The sequence below is a fragment of the Ornithorhynchus anatinus genome, chromosome 2 (assembly GCF_004115215.2).
Source record: "Ornithorhynchus anatinus isolate Pmale09 chromosome 2, mOrnAna1.pri.v4, whole genome shotgun sequence".
Lineage (NCBI taxonomy): Eukaryota > Metazoa > Chordata > Mammalia > Monotremata > Ornithorhynchidae > Ornithorhynchus > Ornithorhynchus anatinus.
The window spans coordinates 75,892,743-75,913,172 of record NC_041729.1 but is presented as its reverse complement, the minus strand read 5'-3'; the positions used below and the strand labels follow the sequence as shown (position 1 = coordinate 75,913,172).

The window sequence follows — 20,430 nt, the reverse complement described above, 5'->3', positions numbered from 1 at the left end:
GTACATCAGGTGAAGAACGAGTTTCAGTGCCTAAATAAATCTCCATGAGGCGTTCCTAGAATATTCATGACATATTCATTTAGTTTGTCTTTCATTTTTTGATAACATGAAAGATGGAATTTTGCTAGAAATATGACAAACTAAATATATACTTCAAATTTCCATTTTCATAATTTGACCAGGTGTCACAGAGAAAGGAATACTCAGCTTCCCCGCTTTATCTAGATTCCCCTCCTCTGATTGGGCCCTGGAGCGATGACTGATTTTTCAGGGGACAGTCCTCAGGAGATAATCTAGAAACAGGCGGTGGGAATAAAACTCTCAGCCTTACATTTTTGGCTACCAACTTCCACTGGAAAGAGACTGAAAACATGGGCAGGATGAAAACTCACAAACCAAGCTTTTCAAACTGTTATGTAACCACAAGCATCAGTTTGAGAACTTCATGTCTTTATTACAACCCAATCACCTTCACTCCTGATCCCTTCCTCGGGGGATCAGGAGAAGTGGGAGATGATCAGGAAGACCTAACCTAATGTTCAAGTCAATAGAAAGACAAAGTTTGATAAATGGAATTTTGATTCATGAGCAACTTTTAAAGAACAAACCTATTCTGTTTAATAAGGGATGGTTGTACTTGGCTTTATTCCCTAATCTTCAGATCATTAAATTAATTAGTATTGTACTTTGGGAAATGACTTCAGGATATGATTCACATTTCCTTTTTCACCAACTTTATTTTCCCGTAAAATTTTCTTTATTTGCAAATGAATCAGTAATCAGAAAGCTTGACTTTTTTTTTAAAGGAGAACAAATTGTCCTTTTAGCCAAATCTGGACAATTTACCTGCACGTCTCCTGCAAGAGGCCTTCCCCAATTAAACCCTCATTTCCTCTTCTCCCACTCCCTTCTCCGTCACCTCTGCACTTGGATTTGCACCCTTTATCCACTCCACAGCATTTATGTACATATCTGGAACTCATTCATTTATATTAATGTCGGTATCCCCCTCTAGACCATAAAGCTCTTTGTGGGCAGGGAATGTGTTTATCAATACTCTTATATTATACCTCCCCAAGTGCTTAGTACAGTGCTCTGCATATAATGAGAGCTCAATAGAAATAATGGTATATGTTAAGTGCTTGCTATGTGCCAGGCACTGTACCGAACCAGGGGTGGATACAATATATTGGGTAGGACACAGTTCCTGTCCCACATTGGGATCACAATCTCAATCCCCATTTTACAGAAGAGGTAACTGAGGCACAGAGAAGTAAAGTGATTTGCCCGAGGTCACACAGCAGACACGTGGCAGAGCTGGAATTAGAACGCATGACCTTCTGATTCCCAGGCCCGTGCTCTTCGCGTGATCGATTGATTGGGCTCTTTGCCCAAAAGGTGCTAAAGGAGTATTGGAACCACATCTCAAAACACTGGAACAGTGAGTTGTGGCTTTCTAGTTCTCTGTGGGTCACGTCGAAGAAAGTTACCTTGAGCTTCTTAATTCGGAGCTCGATGGTTTGAATGTCTGTGCTGAGATCCAAGCGCTGCAGCTGCTCCAGCTCTTCTCCGGTTTCTCCCAGCCAGGTCCAAATGCTGGCCAGATCGGCATTGAACTGCTGCCACTGCTGGAGGTTTTGCTTCATCCTCAGTTCCTTGCTAAGTGCCTGAGCCTGGATCAGCTCCCATCGATCAATCACACCTAGGAAGATGGGTTTGGCCATGCTTTTCACAACTTACTAACACAAAGCAGGAGGCTCTGAGGTTTCACCTCTTTGGTGAATATATTTTCAGTCCTCCAACCCCAGGAAACCTTTCACCTTAACAAGCTATGAAGATTATCAAAAGTGGCACATATAAAAGAAGTCATGAAAACAATTACTTCAGATCTGTCCCAATTCTATTAACTGATAACTCCTAAGAAAACCTAAGTTATATAAAAGCCCCCACTGGCAAACCTCATGCACAGCACAGGCTATTGTAGTGGTCAATCTATATTCAAAATCAAACGATGGGACCTGGTCACAAACAACAAGGTCCTGGGACAGTCAGTGCACCAACTTCGAAACAACACTTTTGTCAACACAGCTTGGCTGGGCAGGTAGTGTGAGAATGGATGACAGGAGGATAACCAAGCAGCTAAAAGAGGACACCGAAAGTAAACCGAAAGGGCCACCTGCAGACCAGGTGGACAGAATTAATTATTTAAAGCCTCAAACAATGAGACATGAGAGACGGCTGCTGGGAGATCACTACAACACACCCACCATCCTGGTGTGTAGGAATTGGGAGAGTTTTTCTCCCTGAGCAAAGGCTTCACCAACTAGGAGGCAAGTGCAAAACCAGAGATAGGCCGCAAATGGGGAAAATGCATCAGTGAATTAGTGTTGTGGTCAGTCAGTCAATTGTATTTACTGAACATCTACTGTGTGCTGAGCACTCTAAGAACTTGGGAGAGTTCAATATAACAGACACATTCCCTCCACTCTACCGAGACTGCTCTCTCTAAGGTCACCCATGACCTCCTTCTTGCCAAATCCAATGGCTCCTATTCCATTCTAATCCTCCTTGACCTCTCTGCTGCCTTTGACACTGTCGACCATCCCCTCCTCCTCCATACCTTATCTCACCTTGGCTTCACGGACTCTGTCCTCTCCTGGTTCTCCTCTTCTCTCTCTGGCTGGTCATTCTCAGTCTCCTTCGCTGGAGCCTCCTCCCCCTCCCATCCTTTAACTGTTGGAGTTCCTCAAGGGTCAGTTCTCGGCCCTCTTCTGTTCTCCATTTACACTCACTCCCTCGGTGAACTCATTCGCTCTCACGGCTTTGACTACCATCTCTACGCAGATGACACGCAGATCTACATCTCTGCCCCTGTTCTCTCCCCCTCCCTTCAGGCTCACATCTCCTCCTGCCTCCGGGACGTCTCCACCTGGATGTCGGCCCGCCACCTAAAACTCAACATGAGCAAGACTGAGCTCATCTTTCCTCCCAAACCCGGTCCTGTCCCAGACTTCTCTATCACCGTGGATGGCACGACCATCCTTCCCGTCTCTCGGGCCCGCAATCTCGGTGTCATCCTTGACTCGTCTCTCTCGTTCACCCCACACATCCTATCCGTTAGCAAGACCTGCCGGTTTCACCTCTACAATATCGCCAAGATCCGCCCTTTCCTCTCCACCCAAACGGCTACCTTACTGTTATGGGCTCTCGTTATATCCCGGCTAGACTACTGTGTCAGCCTTCTCTCTGACCTCCCTTCCTCCTCTCTCGCCCCGCTCCAGTCTATTCTTCACTCCGCTGCCCGGCTCATCTTCCTGCAGAAACGATCTGGACATGTCACTCCCCTTTTTAAACAACTCCAGTGGTTGCCTATCAACCTCCGCTCCAAACAAAAACTCCTCACTCTAGGCTTCAAGGCTCTCCATCACCTTGCCCCTTCCTACCTCTCCTCCCTTCTCTCTTTCTACCACCCACCCCGCACGCTCCGCTCCTCTGCCGCCCACCTCCTCACCGTCCCTCGGTCTCGCCTATCCCGCCGTCGACCCCTGGGTCACGTCCTCCCGCGGCCCTGGAACGCCCTCCCTCCTCTCCTCCGCCAAACTGATTCTCTTTCCCTCTTCAAAACCCTACTTAAAACTCACCTCCTCCAAGAGGCGTTCCCAGACTGAGCTCTTCTTCTCCCTCTACTCCCTCTGCCATCCCCCCTTTACCTCTCCGCAGCTAAACCCTCATTTTCCCCTTTTCCCTCTGTTCCTCCACCTCTCCCTTCACATTCCCACAGCACTGTACTCGTCCGCTCAATTGTATATATTTTCATTACCCTATTTATTTTATTAATGAATTCTACATCGCCTTGATTCTATTTAGTTGCCATTGTTTTTACGAGATGTTCTTCCCCTTGACTCTGTTTATTGCCATTGTTCTTGTCTGTCCATCTCCCCCAATTAGACTGTAAGCCCGTCAAACGGCAGGGACTGTCTCTATCTGTTGCCGACTTGTTCATCCCAAGCGCTTAGTACAGTGCTCTGCACATAGTAAGCGCTCAATAAATACTATTGAATTGAATGAATGCATATAATGAGCTTACATCAAGGGTCTCTTCTTAAATGTGCACAATGTGGAAGGGAGGACTGGTCACAAAGTGGCCTCTTTAGCTTCACTTGCCCATGGATATGATCCCCAGTGCCAGTATCATCAGCTTCAAAAATTAAGGACAGTTTACTCTATATCATACCTGTTCCTAGATTGTAAGCTCATTGTGGGAAGGGAATGTGTCTGTTTTTTGTTCTATTGTACTCTCCCAAGTGTTTAATACAGTGCTCTGCACACAGTAAGCACTCAATAAATCCGATTGAATGAATGAATGATCCCTTCCTCTCTCCTTCACTTTCCATTCTTTCTCACCCTTCACTCACACTTAACTGAGCCATAGGAGGAGAGAGAAGGAGCTTATGCTAGGGTAGCATTTATTGAAATAATTTACAGGTTAATGTTAAATGTTTGTCTCCTCCTCCATGATACTGCCAGAGATGGATGCTGGTGATTTCGGTGGCTGTGAATATATTAGTATACATCAATTATTATTATAAATGTTGCTATTATTAACAGCTATAGTGGCGCTAACTTAAGACTATAGTAGTCAGTACTAGTAATTTTACTGGTAATGCCAGTACAATAGGTTTCGAGTTACAAAAAACATAAAAAAAACTCATTCTCCTGTTTCAGTAGGTCTTTCCGTGGATGCATGAACAATATGTTCTAGTACAAGGATAGAGGAATTGCATAAAAGTTATTGTTATGTGAAAAAGAACAATAGCTAGCCCTTTACACACCCTCATGCCCCTGCCCTCTGCACCAGAAGCATATGGAAATCTGATTCATGATGCTCTCTGACTGCTGGCTGAATACTGCAAAACAGTCCAGGTGGCAAAATGAACACTTGAACTTACAAGCCACTTTTTCTTCTAAAAGCTGCAAGTGCCTCAATACATATGATTTCACTTCCACCACCACCCCCACGGCTCTCCCTGAATGAAACTCAACTTACCTGCTGTTTGTGTTTCCGTACTGTCCAGGTTAATAAAACCAGAGAACTTCTCCTCCTCCTCTTTCAGTTTGAACCCCAGTCTCTTTACTGCATCTATACTGCCACTGCACTCGCCAAGAAGTTTCAACTGTTTAAAGCACACACAGAGACAAACTCAAAACCCACAGAACTCATTAATTTATGCTTTTCCAGAAAAAAGGAGAAAAAACACTGGTGCATCACATTCTTTACTCCTAAAACACCTTTATCAATCAATTAATAGCATTTGTTGAATTACTATTCCCTGTTCCCTACTATTCCCTAATCGCTACTATTCCCTGATCCACAAGGAGCTTACAGTCTAGAGGAGGAGCTTAGTCGAGAGGCCTGCTAAAAACATTCACAAATTGGTTTGAACATTGTTGGTAGATCATTCAAGGATCCAGAGGTTAAGCAGCATGTATGTCTACATTTGTAGGGGCCTAGTAACACATGGTTACCTGATAATGATAATAATCATAATTAATAATGATAACTATGGTACTTGTTAAGTGCTTACTATTTGCCAAGCACTGTTTTAAGCACTGGGATAGATTCAAGTTAATCAGGTTGGATGCAGTCCCTGTCCCACATGAGGCTCACATTCATAATCCCCATTTTACAGATAAGGTAACTGAGGCCCAGAGAAGTTAAACGACTTGCCCAAGGTCATACGGCAGACATGTGTCTGAGCTGGGATAAGAACCCAGGTCCCTCTGGCTCCCAGGCCCATGTTCTATCCACTAAGCCATGCTGTTTCTTCCGAAAACTTAAGGTGAGAGGTTAGAGTTCCAGCTGAGAAGTTACAAGTCTTCAGCCCAATGCCAAACTCAAGAACCTACCCTGCCCTTTAAGGATGTACCTAATTTAAGAAATCATAAGTTAAATTGGGAAATGAGCCCAATAGTATTTTAATGCCAAGACTCCCTGAATCATTAACTTTCACTAAAGCAAGCTTCACACTATTAAGTGTGTGAGGAGGGAACAAGGAGCGAATATGTGTTAGTGGGATTGAAAGCAAAATAGGTCTACTAAAAAGATCACCAAATAACAGTGTTTTGTACTCTGTGTCCTTGGTTTTCAAGGGCAGCATGGCATTCAGCATCCTGGTTTGAGTGCTTGAATTCCAAACATACTGTACTAGGTTACGGATCTGTGATTTAAAGGAACAGCTTAAGCAGGGAAAGTTACGGTACTTACGTATCCTTTGTAACTGGAGTCCAGCTCAGGACCGGTGGGCGTTTTGCTGCGGATGATATTTTCTGTCTGCTGCATCTGGAGACGGCTGGCATCTAGGGCTTTGTCGAGTTGTCGGATGTGTGTTTCTAAGGAGCTTGGCTCCCCTGGATAAGAATTGTATAAAAAAAAAAAGTGACTTCCCATGCTGGCTTTTCCTGTTCGAGCTGTGCATTCAAGGTGAAGTGTATGGAATTATGTTGGTGGTGTGGAAAAAGCATGTGTGAGGATATTATAAAGCAAATTTAGTACTAATGGGCCAGTGGGTTAGATGTTTCTCAAATAACAAATGGTTAAATTGGTGAATAGGCTTGCCATGAGCGCACCGGCAAAGCTTGGAAATTTGCAAATAGGCTTGCACTCTGTTCAGAAAAGGCTTGGAGGTCCTCTTCTCTCGTCCTTTTCATCTGGTCCCCTGAGAGATGCATTCAGAATGAGTTTTGTAGGTGGTTTTTCTTAAACATGTAATATCCTGTCAGGATGGATTTCTCTACCTCTCTCCTACCTTAGGGACTTTTAGAATGACTTCTCTCCAACAATTTAAGGAGTAGAAGAGTCCTGATATTGATTCTTTCTATTCAGTCCCCAGGAACCCATGAAAATCTTAGGAAACTGTTTTCAATTGTTTAAAAGAAAGAGCCAGGGGCAACCAAAGAGAGGTTTTTGCAATTTATCATTTGAAAAGGGATCAATAACTAGGGGATCCATTACGTGTTTGAAAATCTGGAGGGATGACAGCAGGGTGTGAAGCTTGGACAATGTTCTTAAGCAAACTCCCACATGCTTTTCTGACCTTTTGGCTTCATGTACTCTCAGAGTGGCAGCCTTTATTTGCAAAGACAAAGAAAGGGGCAGGTCTTGGCAGAGATAATGGTAGCCTCGCCCATCACCACAAGATGATGGCATGGCAAATGTCTGTGATGACAAGACACTGTTCATTTTGAAAAGTTCTTTTTTGTTTGTTTTTTTAAAGTGTGGAATGCTCTCTGGACAAATAGTCTCCTACCACTGAGTCAAGCAGCCCATCTCTTCATAACGCTCCTGGGGACTTTGTACTCTTGAGTCTGTTCTCAAAATATTCCCCCTTTAGGCTGTAACCTTGCAGTGGGCAGGGACCGTGTCTACCAACTCTGTAATACTGCAGTCTCCCAAGAGCTTAGTACAGTACTCTGCACAAAATAAGTGCTCTATAAATATGACTGATTGATTGAAATGTCAGCAATTACCAACCCATTGTACAAGTATTGGATTTCAAATCTTCCCTGCCCTCCCAGGAAATTGTTGACTTTGAAAGAGTCAGTGTCTCATGCATTGAGGAGAAATCTTTTATTTTCCCCCAGGAACTCTCGAGGATGTTGTAAGTTTCCTGACAGGAAAAGTCAAGGATCTCAATGATCTGGAAAGTAGCCCTTACCCTGAATTCTTGGCTAGGTGAATAGAGCCCTACTGAATTAGCCCGAAAGCTGATTTGTATCCAATATGTGTGATTAGCATTTAACAAGCGGAGAAGCTATTGTACCTCTGTATGATTGTTAAATAACTCCAGCAAGTGAAAGTGTTTTCAACAATCAATTATTCTCTTCCAGCCAGGAATAAAGGAGGAAAGTTTTGCATTAACATGCTTTTGCCATAAGCTGAGACAGGTAACAGCAGATGTGCTAAGAGAGGAGGATTGTTATAGGTATGGGTTGAGTACTTGATTCTGGCTACCCTTAGGCTTTTTAGTGCCTACCAGAGATATGTCTGATTGCATTTTCAGTGAGTTTTACAAAGGCATCGGGGCTTTCAGGTATCACTATATCTGCAAAAATAAAACACAGTCTAAGTTGAGATGTGAGCATCAAAAACGTTGGTCTTTTGTGGCAGGAAAATGGTCTCCTTGGGAAGGGGAAAAAAAAAGCAAGGAACCAAAAACAGTTGCAGGTGGTATCCTTCTGAATGGAGAGAGAAAAATTAAGGGAGATCACAGGCTGCATGCCGGAAGGAAAAACGTTACAGGAGAACAGGGAATGCCAAGCAGTTGGCACAACTATGGTTTGCAAGCTGTGTATCTAGCTTTCCTTGGAACCAAATTCATTCATTCATTCATTCAATTTTGTCTATTGAGCACTTACAGGGTGCAAAGCACCGTACTGAGCGCTTAGGAGAGGACAAAATAAGGATAAGTGGACACATTCCCTGCCCACAACGAGCTTACAGTCTAGAGGGGGAGACAGACATTAATATAAATAAATTACAGATATGGACACAAGTGCTGTGGGTGTGAATAAAGGGATCAAGTCAGGGTGACACAGAGGGAATGGAAGAAGAGGAAAGTAGGAGCTTAGTCAGGGAAGGCCTCTTGGAGATGTGCCTTCAATAAGGCTTTGAAGTATGCTTTTGAACACAGGAGGCCCAATCTGAGGGGTAGATGGCCTTCACAGCCTCAGCATCATGGGAGCTAGTCCATTGGCTTCACACCCACAGGCTTTTGAATGGGATGGAGCCAATGGGGAACCAAAAAGGTGGCTCCACTCCTTGCCTTCTGTCAGCGGAATGCGGTTCCAACCTGACCCAGGGATTGATGGGGTTCCTGTCGTCTCACTGGACGGCAGGGTGAACTGGAGTTGCTCCTGCTCTCCTGTTCTCCACCCAGCAGCATCTGTCCCCTTCTCTAAAGGTGAACTGTCTTTTGAGCACTCCCTCTCCCCTGACTGCTCACTACCTACCCACCGCCACCACTGGCGAGCAGCAGAAACATCAAGGTGGGCCAGATAAGTGGGCTAGGAAGAGGATAGTTCACTCTCCCACACAGGTGCAGTGCAGAAGGCAAAAACAGCCTCATGCCAGTCACTGGGTGCACTGGGAGGAGCAGCAGATGGCCTGAAATTGGTCAGGAAAGGGAGGAAAAGAGTGCACGTATCATGCACACTGATCACAATTCCCACGGGTTCTGGGGAAGAGGAAGATTCAACCTCACGTGCACTGGGTTCAGACCATCTGAGTTAAGTGGCAGTTGCAGTGTGTACTGTGTCACTTTGGGCAAGTCACTTAACTTCTCGGTGTCTCAGTTATCTCATCTGTAATACGGAACTTAAGACTGTGAGCCCTAAGTGGGACCATGTCCACCCTGAATAACTTGTATCTACCCCAGGACTTAGTATAGTGGCTGGCATAGAGTAAGCACTTAACAAGTACCATAAAAAAGGAAGAGGAGGAGGAGAAGGCACTGGCAGATGACAGGGAAACAGTGGCAATGTAGTGGCACAGAGCTTTGCAAGATTGGTTTTCATTTGTTCCGCTTTCAACATGAAAACAACAAGGAATAAATTTTCACTCACTCTGCTACCACTTTTTTCTTCCTTCTCTTTTTCCTCCTTTTCCTTCTCCCCATTTTCTCTCTCTCTTATCCTAAGTCCCATTAGAAAATGGCAAATTATATTGGCTTTCAATTATTCTTTTGTTCTTTCATAATTTCACTCCTCAATGATTATGTGTTTAAATTGTACTATTGGCTCTTTGTACATCAACTGCTCAAGGGTTTCATTTCGCCTAGCTCCTCTGCACAAAATGATTGCCAACCTCAGCTTGAGGACAATGCCCTACACTGGCAGTAGCGGTCAAACTAGATATTTAAAATGGTCTCTCCGTGAATGAACAGGTCATTCATATAAGCCACAAATGGTCATCCTAGTTAGAATCTGCTAAAATAGACACACAATATTGTCTTCTTACCCCTACACAGTTCCCAGGCTCTTACAGAACAGAACATGATCCTTGGTTTCTTCTACATATGAGTATATTCATGCAACTCTAATAAATAGGCGGACCACTTCACTCTTCCAACAGGAATATAACTGACACTCTCACCCACCTGCTAATCCAGCAGCTCCCTTAATATAGAACTCTTTGTCGTCTTGACCTTCTTCATCCTCTGAGTGCAGATTTCTGGAAACAGCTGATTCCAGGTCACGACTTAGATCATAGTCATGATCCCATTCCAGGGGGATGGAGTCCACGCTCGCAGGGGTATCTCGTCCCGACCTCTCACTCCGGAGAGGCTGGGCAAGGGAGAGGGACAGGTTGGAAGACGGATGAGGGGAGAGAACATTGTCTGTGGATTTGTCAGGCCAGTGGAGGTCGGAAAGATCTGCTGATTCGTCCATATCCATTTCTCTGTCAGACAGGTCGGGCTCATCATCGGTTAACTAGATGCACACATGAACTCAAATGTTTTAAATCAGTTCTCAGACCTCCCTCAATCATTGTATGGCATTTATTGGATGCAAAGTTTTCAGAGCACTATACTAAGCACTTGGACTCATATACCTTCCTACTCAGAATGTGAAGCAGTGTGGTTTAGTGGAAAAAGACAGGTCTGGGAGTCAGAGGACCTGGATTCTAATCCCAGCCTCAACACTTGCCTGCTGTGTGACTTCAGATGAGTCATTTCACTTTTCTGAGCATCAGATTTCTCAGTGGTAAAATGGGGATTCAATACCTGTTCTCCCTCAGACTTAGACTGCGAGTCCTGTGTGGGACAGGGACTGTGTCCAATCTTATTAACCTGTACCTACCCCAGTGCTTAGAACAATGCTTGACACATAGTAAATGCTTAATGAATACCATTTTAAAAAAAGCAAGCCCTTAGTGGAAAGGAAACTGGGTCCAACCTGATTATTTTGTGTCTACCCCAGTGCTTAGGGCAATGTGCTTAGTGCTCATAGGAAGTACCTGACAAGCTTGTTTATTATTATTATTATTTTCATTATTATCATTGCATCAGAGGCAAAATACATGGTTTGTGCTCTTAAGGGATTTGCAATCTAATAGAGGAGACTAGGAAATATCCAATATTTACAAATAAGGATTCCAAGGGTAGCAACAATAGCATGCCAGGATTGACTAGTTAATAACTGAAGGATTTTACAACTGAGCATGAATATATACAAATGGGCTAAGTTTGGATGGAAGGACAAATGGTATAGGAGGCTGCTGGACTGACAGAACTTGGGGTGTTAGGAAGTCTTGGAGGAGTCGGGATTTCAGGAGGACTCTGAAGATGGTGAGTTGTGGTCTGGCAGATTTGAAAGGGGAGGGAGATCAAAACTAAAGTGAAAATGAGACTTTGCAGCATGATCATTTTTTAAAAAATCCAGAGTAAAGGTCTTTTATGCCTAAAAAGATTCTAACAATATCAATGCTTGCATATAAAGCTTCAGCATCTTCCATGCTTCCTATAATTTCCACTAATACTCACAGTTATGATAGTATTTGGACAAGACAACAGTGGAAGAGAAGCAAAAAGGAAACAAACCTTTATCTCATCCATTACTTTTCATTCCCTGAGTCACAGCCATCACCATCTTTTTCTGCCTACCTGTTGACTTAAACATACTCCTCCTAACAAAGCCTATAACCCACATAACTAAAGTAACAGTGGACTGAGCCATAAAATGGTGCTACTTACTGGTAGGCGTATCAGTTTCTTGTGATACCGCTCCACACGACCAAAGACCTCCTGGCAGTACCTCCAGAGCTCATCCAGTTCCTCTTCAATGATGGCTGCATCCATTGGTTCGCTCTTTTCAATCAGCTGCTCACCTTGGACAATTATCTGGTCAATTTTATTTTGGTTCAGTGAAATTTCTTGCTGGAAGGCCTGGATAAAAAAAGCCCATATATTTGTTGGCTCCCTTTCAAATATGAATACCAAATGATTTATTTGCTGTTTAACTCAGAATTTTGACACTTCAGAGGATATATAACTCACTGGGTTCAATCACCTGTAACTAATGCATTTAGAATGTCAGAGATGATTTTTAAATTTTCTTGCTTAGTTTTGAGAAATTTACACATCCTAAATGAAGCAACACTAAAATAGATATCAGCTGGAAGACAACGCAACAAATGTTAATTAAAATCTATTTAAAAAATTGAAAATAGACTAAACTCCATCAGTTACTCTATGCATCAACTATATAATCTGGCAATATTAGGGGCTCCTACAATTTTGTATAGAGCAAAAGACATTCTTTGAGTAGAGAACAATTCAATTTGGAGGCATGTGGGCTTGGAAAATGACTCAGAGGTCATCGGGCTAACTCCTTTGTCTCCAGGTAGTTTTTATACAGTCCAGACCATCTTTCTGAATACCTATTTTATTGTTTAAGATTTCCAGGAGCTAAGGACTCCAAAATTCCCCTCCATAACTCTTGGTTGCACATAATAATTTTACTAATTTTTATTTTCTCTTGTAGTGTCCTTAGTGCTGCTAGAGAGTGGCTGAGTCCCACCTTTATCAGACTGATCTAACAAGATGATGAACATTTTAAATATTATATATGGCTTTCCTAAAAGTGGGTAAGAAGTGAGTAAAAATAGCATACAACTCAGGTGCAGAAAGTAATTTGGAAGATTAGCACCAATCACATTTATTGATCATTTACTTTGTGCAGAGCCCAGTTCTAAGAACTTTGGAATATTTTCCAATACAATACATTTAGTGTACATTAGCCACGCCTTCAAGGAGTTTATAATCTAGTGAGGGAGATAGATAATTTACAATATAGATGGGAATTAGTAAGAGAGTATATAAAATAAGTATTTAAGTGCCATGGAGGTTTAATGAAGCAATTCATTAATTGATAGCTGATTTCTGGGCTAGAATTTTAGCAGTTACTTAATGGTAAAAAAAAAAAAAAAGGAGCACATTGTCTCACTTCCTCTTGTCCTCTCTCCCACAAACCAACTCACCAGATTCTTCTCTGCCACCCAACAGTGTTGACAATCACTTTTCTTTCTCTTCCACTTTCCAGCCCTCGACCCCATGATGGATCCCTGGATGGTAGTACTATCCTTACTTACCTTAAGTTGTTTTATTTTAGCTTGAACATCACATTCTGAAAAGTGTTCAATATTGGTCAACTGCAAGTCCATCTCTGTTAGCCAGACCAAAATGCTGTCACGTGCTGTTTCAAACTCCTCACGCTGGCCAATAAAATGCTGGGAGGGGCAGGAGGAAAGGTGGGAGGGAAACAGGTCATGTTAGTGCTCATCATTTCTATTTTTGTGGCCTAGAACCAACTCCCCACCCCCCGATTAATCGACAGTGAGAACCCTACAGATATTCTGACTCCAGCTTTCCTTCCATACTCCATCCCAGTTCCATCACAAGCCCTCTGAGGTAGTTAATGTCAAAGGGCAGGTACCAGGATTTCCTTTTTTTGGGTAGTGAGTTACTTAGCCAGGTTTCCAATGCCATCCAAGATGTGAAAAATCACCTTGAGCCTGCGCAGGATGGATGTGACACGTCTCTGGAGGTTGTCCCATCTCTGGTTGCCTTCATGAACCATCTGTTTTAGTCTGCAGGAAGAATCTGTGCGGTTCTCTCGGGCCAAACGACGATACTGTTTGTTGATCAGTTCCAGTTGGGTTAGGCTTTCATGAACTTGTCGCTGGAAGCCCTGAAATCCCAGGGAATAAGAAACCGAATTGGGGGAATTGCAGTGTCAATAACATCATCTTGGAAAAATGAAGTTAAACCACATATACATCCAGTTCTCCTAAAATGCAGGAGTAGCTTTCTCATAATCTCCTCATTAATTTTGCTCTAGCATTCCCAATATCTGGTTCCACAAACACACACGTCCACATAAGTCGTTCCTTCTAACACCATAGGATGCCATATCCAAACAAGTTTGAGTTGTTGAGCCAACATACTCTAATTTCCAACAATGTCCCTGCCAAAACAATGAAAGCACACATTCTGCAGAATTGGGTGTGTACAGCACCCATATAGGAGTGCCAGAATGGCCAGGGTACTCAGGTGGTGTGAGAGATCCCATCTATCACCCCCTCTCCCCAGTCCCAGATCTACCATCTGGGATCCTTTGCTTTCTACAAAGATGAGCAACCATTGCGATTTTGTAAACTTCAAGGTCCTTGAGAAGAACTGAAAGCATACAGTTCTAGAGGATTCAGCTACACATTAACCAAAAAGGAATATGGTGGCAACCAGGGAGAAATACAACAAGAAATGAAAATGCAGTGAATGATAGTAATATTACATACTAAGGGCTAATTACAAAGTACCTTGGTATTGTTCTTATAGCTGGGGTAGGTACAAGATAATCGGATCAAGAATAGTTCCTATCCCACATGGAGATCATTATTTAAAAGGCAGGGAGAGCCGGAACCTGAGAGCCAGTGAGATTCTTGCCCATGGTTACAGCAGACCAATGGCAGAGTGGGAACTAGAACTAGAATATGGATTTACTGACACCCAGAATCCACACTTGACCCCTCAGGTCTTTCTTCTTTGATATTCAGAACAATGAGTTTTTCTAAATACTGCTGTCTTCAGAGTTTTAAAGATTGCATCTGAATCCACAAGAGTGGCTAAAAAGACCAATCCATGACTATCACTTGCACGCTAGGTGCATGGACAGACTTTCCCTTGCTGTGCTGCTACATTTGATTCTTGAGGTGTCTGGTGCTAGTGTTCATTCTATCTCGATGTCATGATCTTTGCACAAACCTCTGCTCTAAGGACCATCCCTTTATTAAACGCCCCATATTAAGCTAGTTTCTGTCTGCGGCTTTCTCCCACCTATCCACAGCTATACTACCTTGTTTGAGACTTGGCTTTATAGGATTTTTAAAACTGTTTTGTTTGATGCCTTAGTTTCACAGTTTGGAAGGTGTCTGGCTAGGATTCTTCCAGAGATGGAAAAGTAAATTAGGTAGAGCACAGGAAGGGAATGGGTGATGATGGTACAATACCCAAAGCTCCGCTGCAGGGTGATATGATAAAAGGAAACCAAAAGTAGGGGGGCAGAGAAAACATTGAAGGATGTGGTCAACCACAACTTCAAATAATGGAGCTTCACAGCTTTAAGCTAGGAGAAACTGTGGCCCACAGCCCAGCAAAGCACATGCAGTCATTTAGACTGTAAGCCCAACAAAGGGCAGGGACTGTTTCTATCTGTTGCCAACTTGTTCATTCCAAGCGCTTAGTACAGTGCTCTGCACATAGTAAGCGCTCAATAAATACTATTGAATGAATGAAAAGGGTCGCCCTACTGAGAAGCAGCACGATGTAATGGAAACAGCCCAGGCCGGAGAGTCAGAAGGACCTGGTTTCTAATTCTGGCTCTGCCATTTATCTGCTGTGTGAACTTGGGCAAGTCACTTCACTTCTCTGTGGCTCAGTTACCTCATCTGTAAAATGGGGATTAAGACTGTGAGCCCCATGTGACACAGGGACTCTGTCCAACCCAACTTGCATATATCCACCTCAGCACTTACACACAGTTGGGCCTTAATAAATATCACAATTATTATCATTATTATTATTGTTATTCTTGGCAAGAGCCTTCAGAGGGCTGCAGGACAGAGACGCCAAAGCTTAAACAGCAGTGCAATGAATAAGTACAATAGGACAAGAGGCTAATAAGGACAGCAATAATTATAATGGTATTTGTTAAGCGCTTATTATGAACCAAGCATTGTCCTAAGAGCTGGGGTAGATACAAGATAATCAAGGGCTCCCAGTTTGAGTAGATGAAAACCTTTATGAGTGTGTAGTACAGATTCGATCATTGGTCCCATTTTGTTTCTTTCAGCCACACAGCACTCACAGGGAAGCTTTAATATCAATGACATCTTGAGTATAAAGAATGACTATGTCTAGGTGAATGAAGTGCCTGTTCCCTCTCCTCTTTGAAGAGAGCAATATCATCATATTTAAGAATTGTACCATTCCATAGGATTATTGTTGCATAATGACCTTGTGAGCAAAGCCTTGTTTCACAATTTGTCAACTATTCTTCATGGGTTCTCATCCTCTATGATAACGGAAAGTATGCTGTGGATAACCCTGAAATGTCAGTGCCTTTTCTTTAAGACTCCTTCCTTGTTTGGGTGGAGGGTGGAGCCACTGATGGTCTTCAGATGGGCAGTGATAGACTGGGTCTATTACATACTTTTAGGGTTTGCATAGAGTCTTTGGTTTAGTTTTGGTCTGGACAGTCTTGGTTCTCTTCATCCTTGATATTCCACCACTAACTTTACATGCTCCTTAACTTACTCTATATATCCCGAAGCAGGCTTCAAAAACATCCTTTTTTGAAAGCGTGAATATAGTAAAGATGACAGAAGCAGCATTAACTCCTTCCAAAATATAGTAAAAATTTAACTTCCCAAAAATGGTACAGTGGAATTGAACTCACAGGTGAGCACATTTTCAGATGGCTGCATCCAGCAATATTTTTGTAAATTTTGACATTTTTCATTATATAATTTATTACCCTACTAATCCTCACTTGTTCCTTAAAAAAAGGCCATCAGAACTGCCCCCTTTTATTCTTAGTTTTCCACCTAGATGGTTTAAGTAAGTAGCATCATACTGGGAAGATCAACCACACAGCTCGGTATTCTGTTGCCAACAACAATGCCATCAAATGGTGCTCCTAGTCCAGGAGGCCCATCTATTGTTCACCTGCAAGTTAGAGAAGCAGCGTGGCACAGTGGAAAGAGCACGGGCTTTGGAGTCAGGGCTCATGAGTTCAAATCCCAGCTCTGCCACTTGTCAGCTGTGTGACTGTGGGCAAGTCACTTAACTTCTCTGTGCCTCAGTTCCCTCATCTGTAAAATGGGGATTAAGACTGTGAGCCCCACGTGGTACAACCTGATTCCCCTGTGTTTACCCCAGCGCTTAGAACAGTGCTCTGCACATAGTAAGCGCTTAACAAATACCAACATTATTAAGTTCACATGGCCCATCTACATCTTTGCTCAGTGATGCATCCTAATTTTTTAAAATGATATTTCTTAAGTGCTTTCTATGTTTCATGCAGGCACTGTACTAAGTGCTGAGGCAGATACAAGATTATCAGGTTGCCCCACAAGGAGCTCAAAGCCTTAATTCCTATGTTACAGATGAGGTAATTGAGGCCCAGAGAAGAGAAGTGACTTGTCTAAGGTCAAAGAGCAGATAAATGGCAAAACTGGGATTAGAACTCAGATCCTCTGACTCCCAGGCCCAGGCTCTTTCAACTAGGCCACACTGCTTCTACTTCTCATTTGGAATATGTTCTAGAGGCTTGATTTTGTGCATGTATTGCTCAGCGCTCTTTTGAGTTACAGTCATTAACTCTTCCTTAGCATGAGTGAAGTCTAATCTATTTATCTAAGAGTTGAAAAAAAATTTAATTAATATATTAATTAAATATATGATTTAATTTAAATCATATATTCTATGATTTCCACACTCTCACAAAAACCTTCTCCCTCCAAAAGCAAACCAAAAAGAGTGGTAAGGTAAGTGACTTTAGTTTCACTCCTCCTCACTGAACCTTGATTTCTGCTTCAGGTCGCTTGTGTTCTTGTGGTTCCAGCATAAAAAAATAAAAGTTTCACAAAATACACAGTTTAGTATATGTGACCATGGACAGTTTTCAGATGCTCCATTTGCACATTTTCTAATGCAATGTGCTTCCACAATTGTCTGCCTTTATAGAAAACATCCTTCTACTATTTATATTGGTTTTCATATTCAATCCCTGCATTGCATCCAGTTTTACCCTCTCTAGATTTAATTAGTTCCCCTACACAGAAGTGGGAGAAAAAAATAAATGTTTACATACACTCTCATATTAAAAGAATCTAGGGAGGCAGGGCTTCCTAGTGGAAAGAACCCAGCACTTGGAGTCAGGACACCCAGGTTCTAGTTCCATTTCAGTCACTAGCCGGTTCTGAGACCTTGGGCAAGATCCTTCTCCTCTTAGGGCCTCAGTTTCATCCTCTGTAAAATGGTAATATCATACAATGTGAGCCCTGTGTGGGACAAGGATTGTATCTAATCTGATAACTTTATATCTACCACTGCATTTGATAAAGGCCACTATTGTGTAATATCATTTTATAAAATCAATAGAGCAATGACTCTTTTCCCCCCCACACCACAGGGAATTACGGGGAATGCTTACTGATATTTTATTTTGAATCTTTTATAAACAATCATTCATTCTTGTTTCCTCTGTCTTCAATTTACTGGATTCCTAATTTGTGCTTATTATTTAAAAAAGCCCTAGGGCTCAAGCATAATAAAATCATTAATCAAAAATATTTAAACAAGCTAACCACAGAATATAGTATGTTGCAACCAATACCAAGAGCAGAACACCATAAAAGCATTACGTTTGCCTCATATAACTACTTCATCTGGATGGGCCAATCACATAAGGTTTTATCTTGTGGGAAAGCTGAACTGCAATGTGATTTTGTAAAGATGATTGAACACTATCCAGAAAATGACAATTAGATTAGTGTCTTTTTCGAGTATTTTGTTCTTGTAGGTGGTTCGTGTTTTTAGGAAAAAGTGCTATAATTTTTTATGGTATTTGTTAAGCACTTACTATGTGCCAGGCACTGTTCTACGTGCTGGGGTAGATACAGAGCAGTCAGGTTGGACACAGTCCATACCCCGCAAGACACTCACAGTCTTAATCCCAATTTTACAGGTTAGGTAAATGAGGCACAGAGAAATTAAGTGACTTGTCCAAGGTCACACAGCAGACAAGTGGTGGAGCCAGGATCAGAACCCAGGTTCTTCTGGTTCCCAGGCCCGGGCTCTATCCACTAAGCAATGCTGCTTCCCCCAATTCAGGGGTTAGCCTCAGGAAAATATTAAGGCCCCTGGGGCTGAATTTTTGGTCATGGTTTTCAACATCCTAAGAAGGCATAAGCCATAATAAGAACTCCATCTAGGTTTTACAAAACTTTTCCATCTAGGGCTTCCCTAATATTATTCTTGTCTACATGATCTATCCACTTAAGATTAAAATGAACAAAGGGGAATGTCAGAAACTGTTGCTTTGGGTTATGTAAGGTCATCATCTGTGAAGATCAGACAGCTGAAAGATAAAAGATTGCCTCATTAAAAGACAACTAATGAATCATAAGGAGCTGGAACAATCTGCTGAGTTAGTTGTTCCTCAATTCATTTTATATATAATGTTGATTTTGGCTTAACCAGGCTGAAAAGTTGACAATATTTTGTGATGACTCTATTCTTTAAGGTACATGCACTACAATTAAAAAAATACTATCAATGGAAACAATTCATACTTCTCATTATGCCACATTAATGCTGTTACATATTCAATTTAGAAACTAGTAATGCTGAAATCAGATGAATCATGTTTTTCTTTGGAATTTTTGTAGTCATGAAACTGAAAAGCTTCCAATTTTATTGTAGAAAAGGAAGGTAAAAGGACCTTATTCAAGAATTGATCTGAATCAGGGACTCAAAGGTGTTAGAAAAAAAGCATAGTTGATTTATGTTTCATTTTGCTTTTACTACAATACTTTCTTCTATTGACCTATTTAACATTAACTTTCCCTGACCCAACTGAAAAGGGGCTTTGCTAATTTTAGGAAAGATTAATGGAAAAATGTGATTTCCAACTTTTAATAAATTTCCAAGTAGTGATAGGAATGTTTTCAGGATTGTCTACTTCTTGTATTAACAGTGTATGTGCTGAGCGGTTCGTGTCCTGGAACAGAGACTACCAGTTGGCGGCTGAAATAGGATCAGGAGATATTAAATTTCAAGTCTTATAAGTCACCTCGAATTTCTTTAGCTCTTCCTTAGCAACCGTATACAGCACCCCTGAAGAGCTGGGGAAGGCAGCCGTGCTCTCCGCAGTCTTTAACCAATCTTCGAAGCGAGAATAGTCATCCAGGAACTTCTGCCACAATCGCCACGTCTCTTCAATTCTGGGATGGAAAAATCAAAAGACAGGGCATTTTTGTTTGAGATTGTTCCCTTTCCAAAAAATGGCTTAGTGAGAGCAGAAGGATTAAGAGTGCCTAAACCAGAAACAGTTGTGCCAAACAATAACTGTCTTAGCCCAATTTTGAACACGTTGATATAAGGACAACTGTTTAAGATAAAATAGAGCAGCTGGGCTTTTTTAAACGTCTTGCAGTCCTTGATTTGGAAGTGGTATAACAGAATATTATGAGCCTGTAATATGAACTCTGCTGGTTATGTGCAAAAAGGTTAGAAATGTTACACCATGTTGACCGTGTCCACTTGGGCCAGTGTTCCAAAGAAATAAAACTGAGGTTTTGATGAAAACATT

The 20,430-nt window shown here is 42.1% G+C and overlaps 1 protein-coding gene across 13 annotated transcripts in view; it reads right to left on the bottom strand.

The window, feature by feature from the left end:
* The window catches only part of SYNE1 (spectrin repeat containing nuclear envelope protein 1), a 518,607-nt gene that overhangs the window by 16,470 nt on the left and 481,707 nt on the right, over nucleotides 1-20,430 (bottom strand). For 10 of the 13 annotated variants that reach the window (XM_029048032.2, XM_029048087.2, XM_029048047.2 and 7 more), the window contains 9 exons: nucleotides 19,912-20,062; nucleotides 13,564-13,746; nucleotides 13,148-13,285; nucleotides 11,751-11,942; nucleotides 10,155-10,488; nucleotides 8,034-8,102; nucleotides 6,266-6,408; nucleotides 5,048-5,174; nucleotides 1,491-1,702 (listed from right to left, as the gene is read on the bottom strand). In XM_029048032.2, the coding sequence (XP_028903865.1) occupies nucleotides 1,491-1,702; nucleotides 5,048-5,174; nucleotides 6,266-6,408; nucleotides 8,034-8,102; nucleotides 10,155-10,488; nucleotides 11,751-11,942; nucleotides 13,148-13,285; nucleotides 13,564-13,746; nucleotides 19,912-20,062 (1,549 nt within the window). The remainder of the gene's footprint in view (nucleotides 1-1,490; nucleotides 1,703-5,047; nucleotides 5,175-6,265; nucleotides 6,409-8,033; nucleotides 8,103-10,154; nucleotides 10,489-11,750; nucleotides 11,943-13,147; nucleotides 13,286-13,563; nucleotides 13,747-19,911; nucleotides 20,063-20,430) is intronic. The other 3 variants (XM_029048053.2, XM_029048102.2, XM_029048113.2) reach the window with 1 other exon arrangement.